The 17738-nt window shown below is 45.7% G+C and overlaps 12 protein-coding genes across 12 annotated transcripts; 6 read left to right on the plus strand and 6 right to left on the minus strand.

Moving 5' to 3' along the window:
* The first annotated feature begins 89 nt into the window (after window positions 1-89).
* On the plus strand, window positions 90-829 carry SYS1 (Sys1p). Its single transcript, XM_020214772.1, has one exon. The coding sequence runs from the start codon at window positions 117-119 to the stop codon at window positions 699-701; it is 585 nt and encodes a 194-aa protein (XP_020071477.1). The 5' UTR covers window positions 90-116; the 3' UTR covers window positions 702-829.
* Window positions 787-2610, minus strand: CYBJADRAFT_189516 (Rab family GTPase; the record flags this gene model as incomplete). Its single annotated transcript, XM_020217347.1, has 3 exons — window positions 787-1593; window positions 1635-1653; window positions 1796-2610. 3 exons carry the CDS (start codon window positions 2608-2610, stop codon window positions 787-789), a joined length of 1641 nt encoding a protein of 546 aa, XP_020071478.1.
* A 303-nt stretch (window positions 2611-2913) lies between these two features.
* CYBJADRAFT_73531 (uncharacterized protein) lies at window positions 2914-4370 on the plus strand. The gene has a single exon (XM_020217908.1). It carries the CDS (start codon window positions 3385-3387, stop codon window positions 4288-4290), a length of 906 nt encoding a protein of 301 aa, XP_020071479.1. The 5' UTR covers window positions 2914-3384; the 3' UTR covers window positions 4291-4370.
* On the minus strand, window positions 4301-5127 carry CYBJADRAFT_73527 (uncharacterized protein). Its single transcript, XM_020217907.1, has one exon. The coding sequence runs from the start codon at window positions 4976-4978 to the stop codon at window positions 4310-4312; it is 669 nt and encodes a 222-aa protein (XP_020071480.1). The 5' UTR covers window positions 4979-5127; the 3' UTR covers window positions 4301-4309.
* A 234-nt stretch (window positions 5128-5361) lies between these two features.
* CYBJADRAFT_167110 (uncharacterized protein) lies at window positions 5362-7556 on the minus strand. Its single transcript, XM_020214773.1, has one exon. It carries the CDS (start codon window positions 7483-7485, stop codon window positions 5380-5382), a length of 2106 nt encoding a protein of 701 aa, XP_020071481.1. The 5' UTR covers window positions 7486-7556; the 3' UTR covers window positions 5362-5379.
* Window positions 7557-7852: 296 nt separating this feature from the next.
* On the plus strand, window positions 7853-9181 carry DJP1 (Djp1p; the record flags this gene model as incomplete). The annotated part of the gene is made up of 1 exon (XM_020212628.1): window positions 7853-9181. One exon carries the CDS (start codon window positions 7853-7855, stop codon window positions 9179-9181), a length of 1329 nt encoding a protein of 442 aa, XP_020071482.1.
* A 59-nt stretch (window positions 9182-9240) lies between these two features.
* CYBJADRAFT_161861 (bifunctional 4-hydroxy-4-methyl-2-oxoglutarate aldolase/oxaloacetate decarboxylase) lies at window positions 9241-9945 on the minus strand (the record flags this gene model as incomplete). Its single annotated transcript, XM_020213644.1, has 1 exon — window positions 9241-9945. One exon carries the CDS (start codon window positions 9943-9945, stop codon window positions 9241-9243), a length of 705 nt encoding a protein of 234 aa, XP_020071483.1.
* Window positions 9946-10275: 330 nt separating this feature from the next.
* On the plus strand, window positions 10276-10947 carry SYF2 (Syf2p; the record flags this gene model as incomplete). Its single annotated transcript, XM_020216332.1, has 2 exons — window positions 10276-10810; window positions 10880-10947. The coding sequence occupies 2 exons, from the start codon at window positions 10276-10278 to the stop codon at window positions 10945-10947; spliced, it is 603 nt and encodes a 200-aa protein (XP_020071484.1).
* A 214-nt stretch (window positions 10948-11161) lies between these two features.
* Window positions 11162-15671, plus strand: SPT6 (chromatin-remodeling histone chaperone SPT6). Its single transcript, XM_020214774.1, has one exon. The coding sequence runs from the start codon at window positions 11353-11355 to the stop codon at window positions 15511-15513; it is 4161 nt and encodes a 1386-aa protein (XP_020071485.1). The 5' UTR covers window positions 11162-11352; the 3' UTR covers window positions 15514-15671.
* Window positions 15615-16118, minus strand: EXP1 (Exp1p; the record flags this gene model as incomplete). Its single annotated transcript, XM_020216333.1, has 1 exon — window positions 15615-16118. The coding sequence occupies one exon, from the start codon at window positions 16116-16118 to the stop codon at window positions 15615-15617; it is 504 nt and encodes a 167-aa protein (XP_020071486.1).
* Window positions 16112-17171, plus strand: YFH1 (ferroxidase). Its single transcript, XM_020214775.1, has 2 exons — window positions 16112-17024; window positions 17063-17171. Exon 1 carries the CDS (start codon window positions 16354-16356, stop codon window positions 16882-16884), a length of 531 nt encoding a protein of 176 aa, XP_020071487.1. The 5' UTR covers window positions 16112-16353; the 3' UTR covers window positions 16885-17024; window positions 17063-17171.
* On the minus strand, window positions 16859-17640 carry CYBJADRAFT_167113 (U2 snRNP complex subunit IST3; the record flags this gene model as incomplete). Its single annotated transcript, XM_020214776.1, has 2 exons — window positions 16859-17583; window positions 17636-17640. The coding sequence occupies 2 exons, from the start codon at window positions 17638-17640 to the stop codon at window positions 16917-16919; spliced, it is 672 nt and encodes a 223-aa protein (XP_020071488.1). The 3' UTR covers window positions 16859-16916.
* Between the last annotated feature and the right edge of the window lie 98 nt (window positions 17641-17738).

The following is a 17738-nucleotide window of genomic DNA, read 5'->3' on the forward strand; positions in this document are numbered from 1 at the left end:
TGGAAAGCGCAAAAAAACCAGCGAAGAAAACACGATGAAATTCTACAATGGAGCTGAATTAATACTCACTCAGCTCTCCAATTGGGTGCCGACGATCCGCAGATTTCGATCACACAATGCTTTCAAACGTGAGACATTGGTTCTCTGGGTTTTCCAGGCTTCCATCGTTGATGAACTCTCGGTATGACCAGTCTTCTCCTTGGACTCTGGCCAAACAGATTATCATTCTACAGGTTTTCTACTATGCCACAGCCATTGTGCTGTGCTACCTGTTGGCCCTGTTGTGGGGGATTGATTTCCTGTTTGAATGGGTGTTCAACTGGAAGCACATCCATATCAATAACACGTTCGGCGTGTATCTCATAGGGATGTGGCTGTTTGACTCGTTCCTATGCGTGGTGTTCATGACCATCATCGTTGGCCGTAGTAAGCTGGCCTGGGATTTTGCCCTGACGTTGAAGTTTATCGACTTGGTTGTTGTTTGCATCTACAGCTCCAGCTTCCCTTCGTCCATTGCCTGGTGGCTGTTGCAGATTGGGTCTGCTATTATCCTCGTTAGCCTTGGAACCTCGACTTCAAGATGGGCAGAGCTACGTGACACTTTCTTCACCGGGTTAAACGACGCTGAGCTAGGCCAGAGCCATGAAATGCGCAACTTGGAGGCCCCAACCACTACCACGACACCTGCTGCTGCTTCATGATTCGCATTTCCTGCATAGTATATATTGTACTGTATGTACTTTTCACAATCAGCTAATCTACAACGTTAGAGATTGAAAGCATTCATTAGCACCAACAGCCACCATCACTCCTGTTCTGCCCAACACCGGTCTGGAATTGATCCAAGGATATGCTTGACTGTCTATGTAGCCTTGATCTTGCGCCTTTAAACGATTGAAGAGTGACATTCCAAGGTATATCACCATACTGAACTCCAAACTGAGAGTCATCTGGGTCTATCTCCTCGTATTGTAATCGTTTCCAGAGACTCTCTGCCAGTAGCTCAAACGGCTTAGAGACGTTGATGCCGTCTTTCACACTCGTCTCAACATACTGGATCCTCTCCTTATTCTCATCGCTTACACCCCATCTTGTCCATATGGCTTCAACGTCCTCGGCACTCAACCCCTGTGCAAGATCACCCTTGTTACCAACAAGTACTACACTTGGACTATGCATCAATTCCCTAACATCTTGCCAGTACTCATCCAAGCTGGCCAGAGTGGACAGATCTGCCAAATCAAACACCATTATTACCCCGGCACTGTTCCTGTAGTATGACCTCGTCAATGATCGAAACCTCTCCTGTCCCGCAGTGTCCCACAGCTGGAGCTTGATCCTTACGTCGTCTTTGGTGCAGCATATCTTCGACTTGAAGTCCACTCCAATTGTCTGAGAGATTTGGTGCTGGTCCAACTCGTTAGTTAAGTACCTGTGTAACAATGACGTCTTCCCTGTAGATGAGGGCCCAATCACAATGATTTTCGCCAGATAGTCGTAGTGTTCCCTCACAATGACCGACGGCAGCGAGTTCACAGTGTCCATCTCTCCAGACCTTCCTCCTAAGACGGTCTGGCAGCCAGCTTGAAGACCCTGTTGACGGAGCACAAAAAGGGATCACATCACTTGCGTACGTGGATGCGGAGTCTAGACCTCCCAATGCGGTAACCGTAAACATCAGCGCAAAAGTGTGTACATATGTAATAGAGACAGAAAAGTGTTAAACTATTTAAAATGGCTCTTCCTCTTCTTGTAGGCTTTCCTCTTTGTCGATCTCCCACGCTCTTCTTCATACTTCATCACGTCTCTTTTGGTGTAGCCTCTTGAGAAGACGGCCTGCGTGTGCTTCCTCTCGCAATGTCCACAGTTTCTGAACTTGATGAGCTTATCGTTGGCCAGTAGCAGCTTATAACCTTGTGATTCTTCATCCTTGGTGATGTAACGATTGATGAGGTCTCGTGAGAGGACTCGCTTACAATTGGCAGTGTGAGCTGCAACCTTTATGCCCTCTGGAATCTCCTCGCCTGTTAGGAGAACTTCGATATACGCATCGCACTTAATCTTCTTCAATTGGCATAGATCACAGCTCGGGCCCTTTCTCTGTCTTGAGGAGTTCCCAGTGATGTGAAGTAGGCGTTTTCTCTGTGTGGTATATTGTAGATCACAACGGTGTGTGCATTTGTTTCCTGGCTCATACTCAGAGGCCTCGTCGTGACAGTGTTGCTCAGCACATTCACCGGTGTGGCACTGCATCTGTAATTCTTCCTCTTCCTCATCATCGTCTTCTTGCTCGTCAGAGTGACCATTTCCAGCATCGTCGTCCAAAGAGCTCAGTGAGGACACTGACGAGGACCGTGTGCTGTGGCCATCCGTCACCTGGGAGAATACAGAGTCTGAAGACAGTGATCTAGGCGTAGCATCAACGAGATCACTTATGCTTATCCTTCTATACCTGTACTCGCCCTGGTTCAGCTGTTGTAGTGCGGTGACATCCGCAGTTGTCAGCTGCACGCTGCTGAACCTCTGGTAGCTTGTTCTGCTCTCGAAGGCCGTGTGCAACGGTGGTAATAACACCGGTATCGAGGAGTGTCCCTGTATTATGTACGACATTATGGCCCGGCACTGCTATACACCTTACACATCAATATCAGACACACAGAGGGGAATTGAAGCTGGCTATATATATACGTACAAATTTACAATCCTCGTCTCGCCACATCGGCAAGGAATCAGACGCATCTTGGGCTTAGTTCTAGGAACCGAATTACAACCACAGTGGTTATTTCCAACTCCGAACACCACAAGCATATGCTTTACCACCCTTGTGGTTAAAAGAGGTTATAGCAGGGCCTCTGCTGGCCCAATTGCCAGGCACTGATACGCCCATCACAACCTGATCAACACACCGTTACCCTCGTCAACCACCGTGTCACCATCTACTCGCATTCTCCAACCATTGGCGGTGTGAGTGTTAACAGAAGGGCGTTGTCGATGCCGCAATGTCGTGATTACGTGTGCGAATTATGCATGGCACGCGCACGCGCGTTGGCTGTCAAATCTATGACACAGAACAATAGAAGAAAGCACCGAAGAAAGCGATGCTCGAGACTCAATTGATCCATACGTAGCAGGCCCAGTGGCCTGCTGTGTGCCTTCAATTGGCTCAGCGAAAGCGGCGTGGTGCCCCCGTCTCTCACACTGTGTATCATCACGTATATATGTCCGCATCATGCTGTAGTTGAATATCATCATGCGTTAGTGTCTCTGTAAATCTTTGTGGAAGTACGCTGATAACCACAAAGAAAGCGGAGTTGTGTAGAGATGGTAGTTCCAGTTGAGTGCGAGTTGGTGCGAGTTGGTGTGAGTGTGTAGCAGGAAGCAGCAATGAGCTCTGTCAGAAGTAGTTCGCCTCTCAAGCTCAGAGAACGGGTGTCGCACTTGTTCAGGAGAGATGCCAGCGCAGCTCGTGAGACAGCACTGGTGGGCGTGGCCAGTGGAGGCCATGAAGGGGAGGAGTTCCCGACGCTCTCATCCACCGAGATTAGATTGGACGAGATGACCTTGCTGAACACGTTGAAGAACCAGCAAATCTTATCAAGGGAACAGGAGATAGTGCTGAAGGTTACACAGGAGCTACGGGAGTTGGACCGGCCTATTGCCAAAAGACCAGTGGCTAAGAGCTGTGATGGCACGCTGCAGTACTGTTTGAATTCACATTGGTGTCTTTGGAGTAATATCGACTTACACTTGGACACTCAGGGAGCTGGTGATAAGAGCCCTGTGCCAACATCGACGACGACGCTACAACAGGTGTTTAACACGAGGTTGGAGTTGGACAAGGCTATACAAACGTGTTCACGTGTGTTGGAGCAAGATGCGAGTCCCCACATCGTGGAAGTGCACTTGTTCAACAAAGCAGTTGACTTGCCATTCGAACTAGAAGGGTTGGCCTTGAAAGTACCGGGGACCATCGGCGTCAGTGCCATTGAACAGCTAATGGAGTTGGTCTGTGATGATAGGCTTTTCCGATATGCCGATATAGACTGGTATTGGTTGAAACTGACAATGAGTGGGATAACACTATCACAGACAAGGAGAGCTCATGATGACGTATATTGGGTTATAAAGCTTTGGTTCAAGACCAACGGTGTGATTGACGAGTTTGACGATGAACTGATCAAAAGGGTTTGCTATTTGTTGTATTACTCTTGTGACTGCCTGACCGTTCAAGTCATCTCAAAACTGATGTATACAAAAGATGCGTTTGTATATAGAAGCGTGTGGAATTGATCTCTCCCCCCCCCCAGGCTCATTCCATGTTGCCGAATACACTATCATCTTCATCCTCCCTGGTGTCACTGTGTAGCTGGTCGTCTCCGCCCATCTTTGGAGACGCAACCTCATCCAGCTTTGGGAGCACATATGTGGACTCGTTCGAGATCGACGGCATTCTCGACTGCTTCAGCGGTACTGTCGACTGGACTGGCGGCGAGTCGTGGTGCTTGTCTCTATACTGCGGGTTGAACTTGATGCCGTCCTCATCCTTTTCATTCATGCTGATCAATATACTCGCAGCCTCCAACAACTGCACTTGCTGGTGCTTCGAGATCAGGAGCTTCTTCGTCACGTTCCACTCCGGCGTGTGCTCCCAGAGGTGCTTCGCCAGCGACGATATGTGCTTATAGCCCTTCCCACACGCCTCACACTTCAACTCCTCTTTGAGCCTGCCCGTCTCACCTTCGCTGATTCTTCTCACTACAAACTCTCGCGATAGCAACGGCACGCTGGAGCTCAGCTCCTTCTGTGCATGGCCGTGACTGCTGCCGCTGTGATGCTGATGATGATGATGATGATGATGCTGATGACTGTGCTGTGGACCCTTCTCCGGCGATACCTTCCCAGGTATCGTGTACGGCGCTGTGGCAGCTATAGACGCCCTTCTCGATATGTGTGAATTCGTGTGTACCGAGGATGTCATCGCTTCTCCGACCAAAGTAAGCTCAACAACAACGGAAATCAACAAATGTGAACAAATGTGAACAAAATATCAAAACTTTTGAGAGAATTGGCAAAGAATTGTGAAGGAATCTCAGAATATTTTTCACACACAAAGCGCAAAAAAACCACACAATGAGACATAAATTTTTTTTTTTTTTTTTTGTAAACAAATTCGAAATTTTTTTTTTCTTTCTTTTTGTGCGCGTTGTGGCTGAAAATTTTTACTTTTCTGTGTTTTGCCAGAAAGGGCAATTTTCGCGACGAGAATCTGCTTACGTAAAGTCTTACGTAATCGATTACGTAAGTGCTTAGTAACCATTATACAGGCCCATGGCATTAGTGGTGGTATATACAATGGTGTTGTTATACACAATGGTGTTGTTATACAGAGTGCTTCACGTTGAAAGCCCGCTGGAGATCGGCCACGTCCCTCCGTCTGTCGTTGGCGTTGGTGCTCAGCGAGCACATCTCCAGGTTGATGACGTAGACCTTGCCGTGGGCGAGCTTCAAGATGTCGTCGCCTATTGAGATGTTAGGCCTGAAGGTGACGCCGTGGCTGTGGATTCTTTGGAGCGTTTGCAGTGCCATTTCGTAGTGCTCTTTGCTGTGAGTGTCGACTGGTAGCAGGTCGTCGTTGACCTCCGTTATCGGCTCGTACATGATGAAGTAGCCGTCTGCTCTGAAGTGCAGCGTGTCGGCGTTGCTGCTAACGTCCTCCAGATAGCCGTACTTGAGCACTCTTCCAATACAGTCGCCATACAGCTCGCTGAGCTTCAGATAGGCGAGCACGTTGGTGCTCCATCTCTGTATGAGGTCCAGTGCGTTGGTCTTGAGCTCGAGAACACCGTCGACGTGGGCGTTGGACATCTTGTACATCGGAGTGGACGGGTGTCTCACAGACATCAACGCCGTGCTTCCCTGGTAATACTCGTCGTATATCGATAGCAACGAGTTCCCAGGTTTGCTCTGATTGTGATCTTGGTCCACGAACAGCTTCGCACCATCAACTATTAGCGTCTGGCACGACCACTGTGGTCCCACGGCGATGATGCCCACCATGGAACGGTCCAAGTCAACCTTGTACTTCTCAAAGTCCAGTCCATTAGACGTGGTGTACGTTATGCTGGATGGTTTGAACCTCTTGATCCGTTGACCGTCATGAGCTAGCACCAAATTGGATCTGTCCATAGAGTTGAACTCGGCCCATTCCTTTGAGACCTTTTTGTTGAGCTTTGCCATGAATTTTGAATCCTCAATGGACTGTTCAGGGGTTTCGTATAGGAAGGCTCCGATCACGTTTCTCATGGTTAATACGCTGTCGTTGTTGAAGTTGGAGAAAGTGAAATGCCTTGTCTTGACGTTACTAAGCAACTTCGAAACGTCTTCAATCTCACCGTCTAATACGTCATCGATGATGAAGCATCCACACCAGTTATAGTCCATCATTATGAATTTTCTCGTATGTGAACTGAGGCAGATCGATACACACTTGTGGAACTTCTTCATGAAGTTATCCCTCTTGGTGAATTCAGCACCGGCAACTTTGCCCTTGAATTCACCCTTGGAGCCCATACACAGCTCATATCCTTCAGCTATCGCCAGCCCTAGTTCGCAGATTTCCACATGGCATAGTAATCTGTTGATCAAAGCGTCCTTGTCGTCAAATATGCCCCATTCAAACTCGGTATCGCATAACACCCCAATCGGTTTCATATTCACAGGACACCTTGGCGATAGCGTTGGGGACTCTGGTGGAAACCTGCTACCCTTGACGAAGGCGTCAAGCATCTTCTTGTCAAGATACACCAACAGGCTGTAAATATCAACCATAGGATGCCATATCATGTCATGGATCATCATCAGGTACATATTGAGATCCAGCGCACATGGATCAAGTATCTCAGGACATTTCTGCGTTGTGCTGATGTCAATAAAGCACATCTCCACACTATCTGGACTCATGTCAATTCCCCTTCGAAGAGCTTTGAAGAACTTCTCCAAGTAGTTCTTCACAAAGGCATCTCGGGAGATCTCGCTTGATTTCGATGTCGCCTTCAAGGGCCTCAATAAGGGATAATCTTCATACACGAGGTTTGGCAGTGTTGGTAATAGCCCTCTGTGGTCTTTCGAGTACACTGAAGGATTCGAGATCCTATGTCGCTTACCAACGCTGTGTGGTATTTGAACGTCCCTGGTCAACGGGAACATGTCATCCTTCACAAATATCAGCTCCTCTTCTTCCCTTTCAACAATGAGAGGGGGCATATCACAGTTGAAAAACAGCTCAACCCCTTGTGACTCCGTGACCGTGTTGTCCAACTCGATGAAAGATCTCCCAATGGGCTTCACAACAACGTCCATATCTTGATTAATACTCCACTGCCACACTTCGTCCTTATCCCCTAAAAGCATAGTCTTCTTAGGCAGCCCTAAGGGCTGCTGTGACTTGCCTTTCTTCCTCTTCTGTTTCTTCAGGTATTTGGCCATCACCTCGTCACCGATCTCTTGCTCTTCACCTCCCGTTTACCAATGTCTCAAGACCCTAACAGCCATCAAAGCACACGCAAAATCCCAGGGCCTTGGAGCTGGAAACGAGCTTCAAATTTGTATTGGCATGTGTCCCCAACCGATGAGTTGCGAAACACCTGGACACCGCTCAACCCGGACACCCAAACATCCTAACACCCAGCAAACTCTGAAAAAACGTCCAGACGACCAAACATCAACAACAACAAAACAACGTCAAAGACCACGTTTAACGAACATTTCCCAGCTGTTGTAAACGTTAAGAACACGATCAGAGCCGAAGCTAAGATCCACGACCCTCCAAGAGACGATTCTGCCGAGCCACACAATGGTTGTTGATACTGCGTACTACGATACCCTTGAGGTATCAGTGACGGCTACTCCCGTGGAGATTAAGAAGGCCTATAGGAAGATGTCCATCAAGATGCACCCTGATAAGAACAGGGATGACCCGAACGCCACTGAGAAGTTCCAGGAGATCTCGGAGGCGTATCAGGTGCTGAGCGATGAAACACTGCGAGCCAAGTACGACAAGTTTGGTAAGGAGAGTGCAGTACCGAACGAAGGGTTTGAAGATGCCGATGAGTACTTTGCGATGATCTTTGGTGGTGAGGCCTTTGTCTCGTACATCGGAGAGCTGAGCCTGCTGAAGGACTTGCAGAAGAGTGCTGAGCTGAATGAGGAACAGGAGAAGAAGGAGAAGGAGGAGAAGGAGAAGGAGAAGGAGCGGTTGAAGTCTGAGGAGGAGAAGGAGAAGAAGAAAGGTGATGACAACATCAGTGGCACAAGCGCTGCAACTGGACAGAATACAACAAAGGAATCCACGCCTCTTCAACTGCACAGCTCCGAGCACGCTGCAACGGAAGCTCAATCCGACCATACTGATAAGCCTTCAACGGAAGAGGTGAAGAACGAGGAGACAAAGGAGAAGTCCAAGTTGCAAGAACACGAAGAAGAGATGAGAAAGAAGCGCGAGGAAACCATAACTACACTGTCAAAGAAACTAATCGAACGCCTCTCGCTATTAACGGAATCTGAGAATGATACTGCTTGTCAAGATGCCTTCAAGGAGAAATTCCAAATCGAGGCGAATCTCCTCAAGATGGAGTCCTTTGGTTTGGATATCCTCCATACTATTGGTAAAGTATATTGTACAAAGGCACAGATCTATTTGGACTCCCAGCAGCTATTTGGTATTCCCGGGTTCTTCACCTCGATGAAGGCTAAAGGTGGCATCGTCATGGACACTTTCCGTACGGTGTCTTCTGCACTTGACGCACAATCCACCATGCAAGAGCTACAGAAGTGGCAGGAGATGAAGGCAAACCCTGATGAACTACGGAATGAAAAGGGTGAAATCGTGGAAAAGCCTACAGACGAGGAGATTGCTCAACTGGAGAAGCTACTCATGGGTAAAGTGCTGAACGCCGCATGGCACGGTAACAAGTATGAGATTCAGAGTACGTTAAGAGACGTTTGCGATAAAGTACTGGGTGATAAATCTGAACCAAAGGATAAAAGAATACAACGCGCAAATGCACTGATGCTCTTAGGTAAGGTGTTTGTCAACACAACGAGATCTAAAGTGGAACAGGAGGAGGCCCAGTTATTCGAAGAGTTGGTTGCAGAAGCTACTCAAAAGAAACAGAACAAGTGAGATGTTTACAAATCAATATAAATCTATATCAACAGTATAAAGCCATTGCTCAAGACCATCTACAAGTTTGCTCTGCGTAGCTTCTGTGCCTTTGCAGCTTCTTCGCCTCTTTTGATGTCCTCTGCAACGAGTTGGTCAGCTTCAACTCTCTTTGGAATATACTCCGTGATCTTCTCAATCAATTGCTCGTCCTTTGGCACTTTGACAACACCGTTTTCATCTGCTATGAGGATATCCTCAGGGTTGATCGTTTCGTATTGTCCTTCACCAACAGTGACCTCAACTGGGACATTAATACCGACAACTTTCACCACTGGTCCTGGTGCTGCTGTGCCCAATCCATACGCAAACACTGGATAGCCCAAGTCTCTGTGCTCGTCAACGTCTCTGATTCTTGCAAAGATCACCGACCCCTTAGCTCCAAGGTACTGGGCTCGTGTACTCATCAATCCACCGTAAACGGCATTGTTCAACTTGACGTATGGCGCATGGGCACTCTGTAGTTCCTTTGACAGGGCAATCACGACGATTGAATCCTTTGGAAGGATATCGATATACTTGTCCTTGACTTCAGGTCTTGGATCGCTCTTTGGTGCGTATAGAACTGTGTAGGCCTTACCAACGGCACTGGAGCCCTGAGCATTCTTTGAGAAACGCTTTAAATTCGGTATGAACCCACCGGTTGGATGCCCGAACTTGACGAGGGCATCGCTAACGTCACAAGGCGTGAACTTTTCAAGGAATTTGACAACGTTGTTTGACATTTGTGTGTGCTGAGAAGTTCAATTGGGTGTTAATTGGCATGGTATTAGGGGGAAATAGAAAGAAATTGACACCCTTTTAGACGTGATCGATGCTTCAAATGGATGGATGGAGCTTATGGGGTTCTTCCCCTACTAAACAAAGCTTCCCAAAGGGGTTATCTCCGAGGGCTCTGTAAAATCCGATATTGTATTACGTAAGAACGTGAAGTGTTCGGGTGTTTTGGCTTGTAAGTTTAACGCTTTTCTCTTGATAATGACGGTGATGGGCTTTGTTGTTATGTTAGCTGGTGAGTCCCTGTGAAGAGTGTGCCACGTCCTATTTGTGACTCCATGAGTGCTGAAGAGAGATTATTGAAGCTGAAACAGCTTCAGAAGAAAAGAGCTGAAGCTGCGAGAGAGAACAGGCAAGAGCTGTTCAAAGAGCATCGAGAGAAGGCCATCGGGAAGGAGAAGCTACGACAACTTGAGGAGAAACAGGAGAGGAGCAGAGAGGAATTGGAAAAGATCAGAGCTCTTGAGCGAGGAGAAGACTACCAGAGGAGAAAGGCATGGGACTATACCATCGAGGAAAATGAAAAATGGGATGCGAAGTTGGAGAGGAGAGCACAGAATAGGGAAAACGCTGGGTTCAAGAACTATTCACAAATGGCTGAACAAGCGTATAACAAGGAGATATCACAGATCACAGTAGATAAAGACAGGTATAAGCTCCAGAAGGCTAAGGATGGACACGGCACAAGCGGGGTTGATTTCCACAATAAGCCTTCTAAGGAGGCCGTTGATACTCTTGTGAGCACGTTGAAGACTGGAGACTCTAGGAGAATGAAGAAAAAAAGCAAAGAAGAGGACGATACCGATAGTTATAGTGAGTACATTTACGCGATGTGTATCAAAGCTTTACGATGTTTAAGACAATACTAACAAACGCCGCTAGTCAATATCAAAAACAAACAGTTCAACGAGAAGCTCAATCGTCATTATGATAAGCACATAAATAAGTGATGACTTTGTATTGGATTCTATTACAGGGTGGTGGTGGTGGTAGTAGTAGTAGTAGTAGTAGTAGTAGTAGTAGTAGTAGTAGTAGTAGTAGTAGTAGTAGTAGTGGTAGTTACCCTACCGTGGTACTCGGAATCACCCGCGAATTTTCTCACCGGACAAAATCCACCGGCGGCTAAACAAAAAAAACATCAACATCAACAAAAGCGAAAATAACAACAAACAACGGCTTGAACTCTTTCACCAACCCATTGTTGCTCCGTTTTCACCCTCTAACAGGAGAATTCTTGAATATTGTGGTTAACCGCTACGTGCTTGTTGTTTTTAATTTGCAAGCGCCGTGCTCAATCGTGTTTTACACTTGTGGTTGATCTACTGAAGAAATTGGCAGAAGGTGCAACGTAAACAATGTCTGTTGATGACGAAGAACCAAAGATGAACCTTTCAGACGAGGGATCTGAAGGAGAAGGCGATGATTTGAGACCAGAGGCCTACGACTCTTCGGAGGAAGAGGAGGATGACGATGAAGAAGAGATCCAGAAGATCCGTGAAGGGTTTATCGTTGACGATGAGGACGACGAGGTTTCAACGCAGAAACGTAGAAAGAAACATAAGCGCCGCCATCAGGAGAAAGAGATTAAGGAACAGGACGACGGCTTGTTAGATGAGGATGACTTGGACCTGCTGATGGAGAACACAGGCACTGCAAGGGATAAGTCTACAAGTAAGTTCAAACGTTTGAAAAAGGCTACACCAGAAGAACAGCCTGAGAGATTGAAAGACTTGAACGATTTCTTTTCGGAAGATGAGGATATTGGTATGGAAGATGAACCTTCAACATCACGTAAAAGAGATACAAACCGAGTTATGGATGAATTCGACGATTTCATCGAGGATGACGAGTTCTCAGATATGGATGAAGACGCCCGTGCAGCTGCTCGTGAAAGACGCCAACAGGAGAGACTTAAACCTTTGGAGATTACAGGTATTGACTCTGAAAAAATTGACGAACTGTACGATATCTTTGGTGATGGTGAAGATTATGCATGGGCCTTGGAAGGCGAAGAGGAAGAAGGTGAATTCAAAGAAGATGAAGCCAGACCTCAACTTCAAGATATTTATGAACCTGAAGAATTGAAGGCAAGAATGTTGACGGATAACGATAAGGTTATTCGGGATACTGATATTCCAGAACGTTTCCAGATGCTTCGTAAGGGTATCAAGAATTACGAATTGGAAGACGCCGATTTCGAATACGAAAAAGAGTGGATTGCACACAGACTAAAAATTGAAACTCTCTACGGTTCGAATGACACAGTGGATGAAGAAGCCTTCAAACGGGCTGTAGGTGATGTACTGACCTTTGTAACCAAAAACAATCTCGAGGTTCCATTCATCTACTCTCATCGTCGTGATCATCTGTTGAAAACAACCATTACTGGTGAAGGTGATCATGCAGAAACAGTTGTTGTATCTCTGCTCGGTGAGAACGATCTGTGGAGAATTGTCCAGATGGATATTGAATTTCACGCTTTAATTGAAAAAAGAGACCAAATGAACATACTCATTTCCAAACTGGAATTGAATGATGAAGCAGTATCAGAGGCTGTTGGCGAAGCACGTTCAGTTACTGACTTACAAGACATCCATGACTACATCTCATTCAAGTACAGTGCTCAACTGAAGGATTTGGGATTGAAGAAGAGCCATCACAAGTCAAACATTTACGATAAGATTAGAAAAGATAACTTGTACGAGATTATTAAGAGTATTGGTATTACATCTTCAGAGTACGCTGAAAATATCACTGCAGAGACCAGGTTCTTCAACACAAAGGATTCAGAGAAAACACCAACGGAACTTGCAGAGACGATATGCTCTGAACCAGACTCTCTGTTCTTAAAAGCTTCTCAGGCATTAGAAGTAACGAAACGTTTCTTTGCTGAGGAATTGTTCACGAACTTGAAGGTCAGACGTTACTTTAGAAATCTCATGTCTGAATTATCCACAATCAATATTGAGCTTACAGAACAAGGACGTTTGAAAATCGATAAGAACAGTCCGTACGCAGATTTCAAGTACGCTATTAACCGTACTCATGATTCTATGTATTCCCAACCTGATCTTTTCCTCAGAATGTTAGAAGCTGAGTCGATGAACTTGGTTAAGATCAACTTGACAATCCCTGGTCAGAGTGGTCTCTTTGAGTCCGTCTTCAATTTACTAGCATCCGATGGTCAATCTGATTTGGCGAACGAATGGAACAACTATCGTCGTTCTGCATTAGAGATTGCTTTCAAAAAGTTGATTCCGTTGGTGGCTCTAAACGTGAAGGAAGATATACGCCGTGAATGTGAGCGTTTGTTGTTCTTTGAAATCCGTGGTGTTTTCTTGAAGAAAATTGACTGTGCACCATTCCATGCGCCAGGTACAGAAATTGGTACGGTTCCAAAAGTTTTTGCTTTAACTCCAGGTAATGGTAAGTTTGGGTCTGATGCTGTTGTTGCAGCATGTTTGGATAAGTTTGGTAAGGTTGTACAAACTTTCAAGTTTAACGAAAATCCACGTATCTCTCCAGACAGATTAAGAGCGGGAGAAACAGCCTTTGAAGCGGTATTTGTTGAAGCAATTAGAGAAACACAACCAGACGTTATTGCGATCAATGGATTCAACGTCAACACAAGTAAATTGTACAAGATCATCCAGGGTATCATCAGCAGTTATGGGTTGAAGAGTGGAGAGACCCAACACAGTTTGGAAATAATCTATGCCAACGATGAAGTTGCCATGAGATATCAAAATTCTCCAAGATCAACTGCCGAGTTCCCAGATAAACCAACTTTGGTTAGATATGCTATTGGGCTTGCACGTTATGTTCAATCACCACTTTTGGAATATCTAAACTTGGGTGACGAAGTCACTGCATTGTCAATTCACAAACATCAAAGTTTATTACCTGAGGAGAGATTTAAAAACGCTCTAGATACTGCATTTGTGGATATTGTCAATATGGTTGGTGTCGATATTAATAAGTGTGTTTCTGACTCATACTTGGCATCTTCTTTGCCGTTTATTGCTGGTCTTGGTGATCGTAAAGCATTTGGCCTGTTGAGGGCTGTACAACAGAATCCCCTTTTCAGTCGTCAAGCTTTAATCACGAACGAAAACATTCGTATCGGTACAACTATCTTCTTGAACTGTGCCTCATTCTTACGTATTCCGCAATCTAAGAGCCGTGCTCTCAGATCTGAAGATGAAGTTGAAGCCGTTACAGTTCTTGATGAAACAAGAATACATCCAGAGGATTATGCTCTTGCTGAGAAGATGGCTGCAGATGCTCTTGATCTTGATGAAGATCAAATTGAGGAGCTGAAAGATGCACCAGTTGGTGAAACTATTATTGATCGCCTGATGAATGCGCCAGAGGGCACTTCATTGTTGCAGAGTTTAGTGTTGGAGGATTATTCTAGACAACTGGAGGAAACTTATCATAAAAAGAAGAGAGCCACATTGCAAATGATATCCGAAGAATTACAGGATCCATATGCTGAAATCAGGGGAAGCTTCAAATTGATGACCTCCGAACAGGTATTTGAATCACTTACTGGTGAATCTGCCAGCTCGCTTCACCGTGGTGTTGTCATTCCAATGCTCGTTATGCGCGTAAACGACTATCGTGTGACTGGTATGACACCAAGTTCTATAGATCTTAGTGCCAATGCTGATTTCGCTAGGGCTCCTCGTGATAGACGTCGTCTAGCCGAGATCTACCAACAGGGACAAACGATCCCAGCTTCCATCCAAACAATTGACTATGAAAACTTCACCGCTGAGGTTAGTCTCTTAGATAGAGACGTTAAGAGCTCCATTGAACAGTTGAAATTTGACAAATCACCACAAATCTGGGACGTTGTCAAAGAGGAAGCAGATGACAATATCGAAAAGCGTAAACAGGAAGTTGCACAGAAGGGTACAAGGGTCATCAAGCATCCTCTGTTTCATAACTTCAATTCGGACCAAGCTCAAAACTTCCTTGCACCAAAGCTTCGTGGTGCTGCTGTTATTCGTCCATCTTCTAAAGGATTTGACCACATTGCCATAACTTGGAAAGTTGATAACAATCTGTACCAGCACATTGATGTTGTTGAACATGGAAAGGAGAATGACTATTCAATTGGTAAATACTTGACCATTGACAAGCACCGTTATACTGATCTTGACGAAATTCTCGAAACCTACGTTGGTGAGATTGTCAAACGTATCAACGAGATGGTTGACAACGACAAGTTCCGTTCTGGTACGAAAGATGAAGTTGTCGAATGGATCGAGAACTATTCCAAGGCAAATCCAAAGCGTGGTGTTTATGCATTCGCCTTCAACCATAAGAGACCTGGCTGGTTCCTGTTATTGTTCAAGACGGGACCTCAAAGCCAAATCTACACCTGGAATGTCAAGGCTGTTCCTGAAGGTTATGAGCTGAATACATATCCTTATCCAAACGTCCAGGCGCTGTGCAATGGTTTCAAGACACTGTTGAAGAACAGAAGCACACAGCCAAGCCACTACTGAAAATAAGAAACTGAAAAGAATTTGAATAAAAAAGAAGAATCTCTGTTATGTTATATGTTATATTACTGTTGGTGATTGATTGTATAAGGCCAAAGAGAGCTCTATGCCAGCTCCTCCAAGTCTTGTTGAGACTTTGCAGATCTCTTCTGGAACTCCTTCTTATCCTCTCTCTGCTGATCTTGTTCGTCCTCCTCAATCAGCTCATCGATATCGTAGTCGTAAGCATTCGGATCGTTGACCTCAGAGGGCTCGACCTTCTTGGCTGTTGTTCTTCTTCTCAAGTTGTGGACATCCTCGTTCTCCGTGGTTAACTGCAGTTTCAGAGGGATATCGTCCTTGCTATAGTTCATCTTCTCCTTCAGCGCACCTATCGATACCTTGCTCTTGCTGTTCTTCTTCTTCTGAGACTCCTCGCGTCTCTGGAGCACATCTGGTGGCACATAGCCACCGCTGTACTGATCTTGTTCCTCCTCCAATGGCTCATCCTCCACAACGGCTTTTCTGTGTGGTTGATACTTCACTTTCGTCAGCCCACTGACCTGTGGGAGCACAATCACCACGATGACCATAATGGCCATCGCTAGCAGTATGAATACAACAGCCATTGTCTTCTTTTCCTCGACTGGCTGTTGAAATGATGCTTGCTACAAAGTGAAAAGTTTTGATGTTTTGATGTTTTGATGTTGTGATGTTTTGATGTTGTGATGTTGTGATGTTGTGATATCTTGGTGTTTGGGTTTTTCACTGATTTCTCGTGCCGGCTCGCTCTTCGCTTTGAGAGGCCTCGGCCACTTCCGCAACTACCAAAGAACGCTGAATATCAGCAAATTGGTAGGCAAAATGCGCCCATTTGGTACTCGTTTGCTTAGAAGCCAAGTGCTACAGAGCTTTGTGAGATGCTCAGGTACACATTTCCCTGTCAGATGTGCTTCTACGTACCGTAAGCACCTTGTGTTGAGTGGAAAGCCACAGTGGGCCTTCAACATTAGAACCTACTCCTCCACCACTGATGGGCATGAAGTTCCACAGGAGATTGATTCTATGAGTATCAATGAGTACCATCACTTTGCTGATGAGTTCATGGAAGGGTTGCTGGATCAACTGGAGCTTCTTGGTGAAGAGTATCCCCAGATTGACGTTGAGTACTCACAAGGCGTGATGACGCTGGAGATTGAGCCTCTTGGGACCTACGTCATCAATAAGCAGCCTCCGAACAAGCAGATATGGATCTCGTCTCCCGAGTCTGGACCAGATAGATTCGACAAGATTGGTGGTGAATGGATCTCGCTCAGAACCGGTGAGAACTTGGCTACGCTGCTGGGTCGGGAAGTTGGAGAAACACTTGGTGAGGTTGTTCAATTCGAGTCATGAAGCTTTGTAATTAACTCTATATATAGAACTATTTATTTGGGTCTTGTTGTAGTTTTCCTGCTGTCTCTGTCTCTGTCTCTGTCTCTGTCTCTGTCTCTATCTCTGTCTCTGTCTCTGTCTCTGTCTCTGTCTCTGTCTCTGTCTCTGTCTCTGTCTCTGTCTCTGTCTCTGTCTCTCTCCCTATGTCCATGTCTCTCCCTATGACTACGTCTATTCCCACTCTCTTGTCTCTTCATCAGCAGCAGAGGATCCTCGAACTCATCTTCTTTAACGTCCCGTTCCTCCTCCACTTCATCCTCCTCACTGGCCATGTCGTTCGACAACTCTTCAGCCAGCAACCTCTCATACTCTTCATCAACATCCTTCTCCTCGTAAAAGGCATGGTCCACTCGAATGGTCCGACCCAACACTTTTGCACCGTTCAAATTGTCAACAGCTAACACAGTGCTCAATTGATCCTCATACTTCAGCCATCCAAATCCCCTGGACTTGCCACTTTCTTTATCCCTTACCAACTTCATATGAACAGGAATCCCATACTGGCTAAATATCACCAGCACGTCACCTTCGCTGAGTTCATAGGGCAGCCCACCGAAGTTGATATACGCAGAGTCCTTGTACTGTTGGTGCCATGAAGCACTGAACGGTATCGACCTTTGCAACTCTTCCTCGTTCAGCCGAGAGATCTGTCTGATTTGACTAGATATGAGTTAGTAATCAGTCATGTGCAATACCAATTGGAAGTACTCACTTCATTGTGTAATCAGGGCTCAATTGTAGTGGAAGTGAATGATGAGAAAGCGTAGAGAAAAAATAATTATAACAAATTATAATATAGCGTAATATAATTATAA

Source organism: Cyberlindnera jadinii (assembly GCF_001661405.1).
Source record: "Cyberlindnera jadinii NRRL Y-1542 unplaced genomic scaffold CYBJAscaffold_4, whole genome shotgun sequence".
NCBI classification, from domain to species: Eukaryota; Fungi; Ascomycota; class Saccharomycetes; order Phaffomycetales; family Wickerhamomycetaceae; genus Williopsis; species Williopsis jadinii.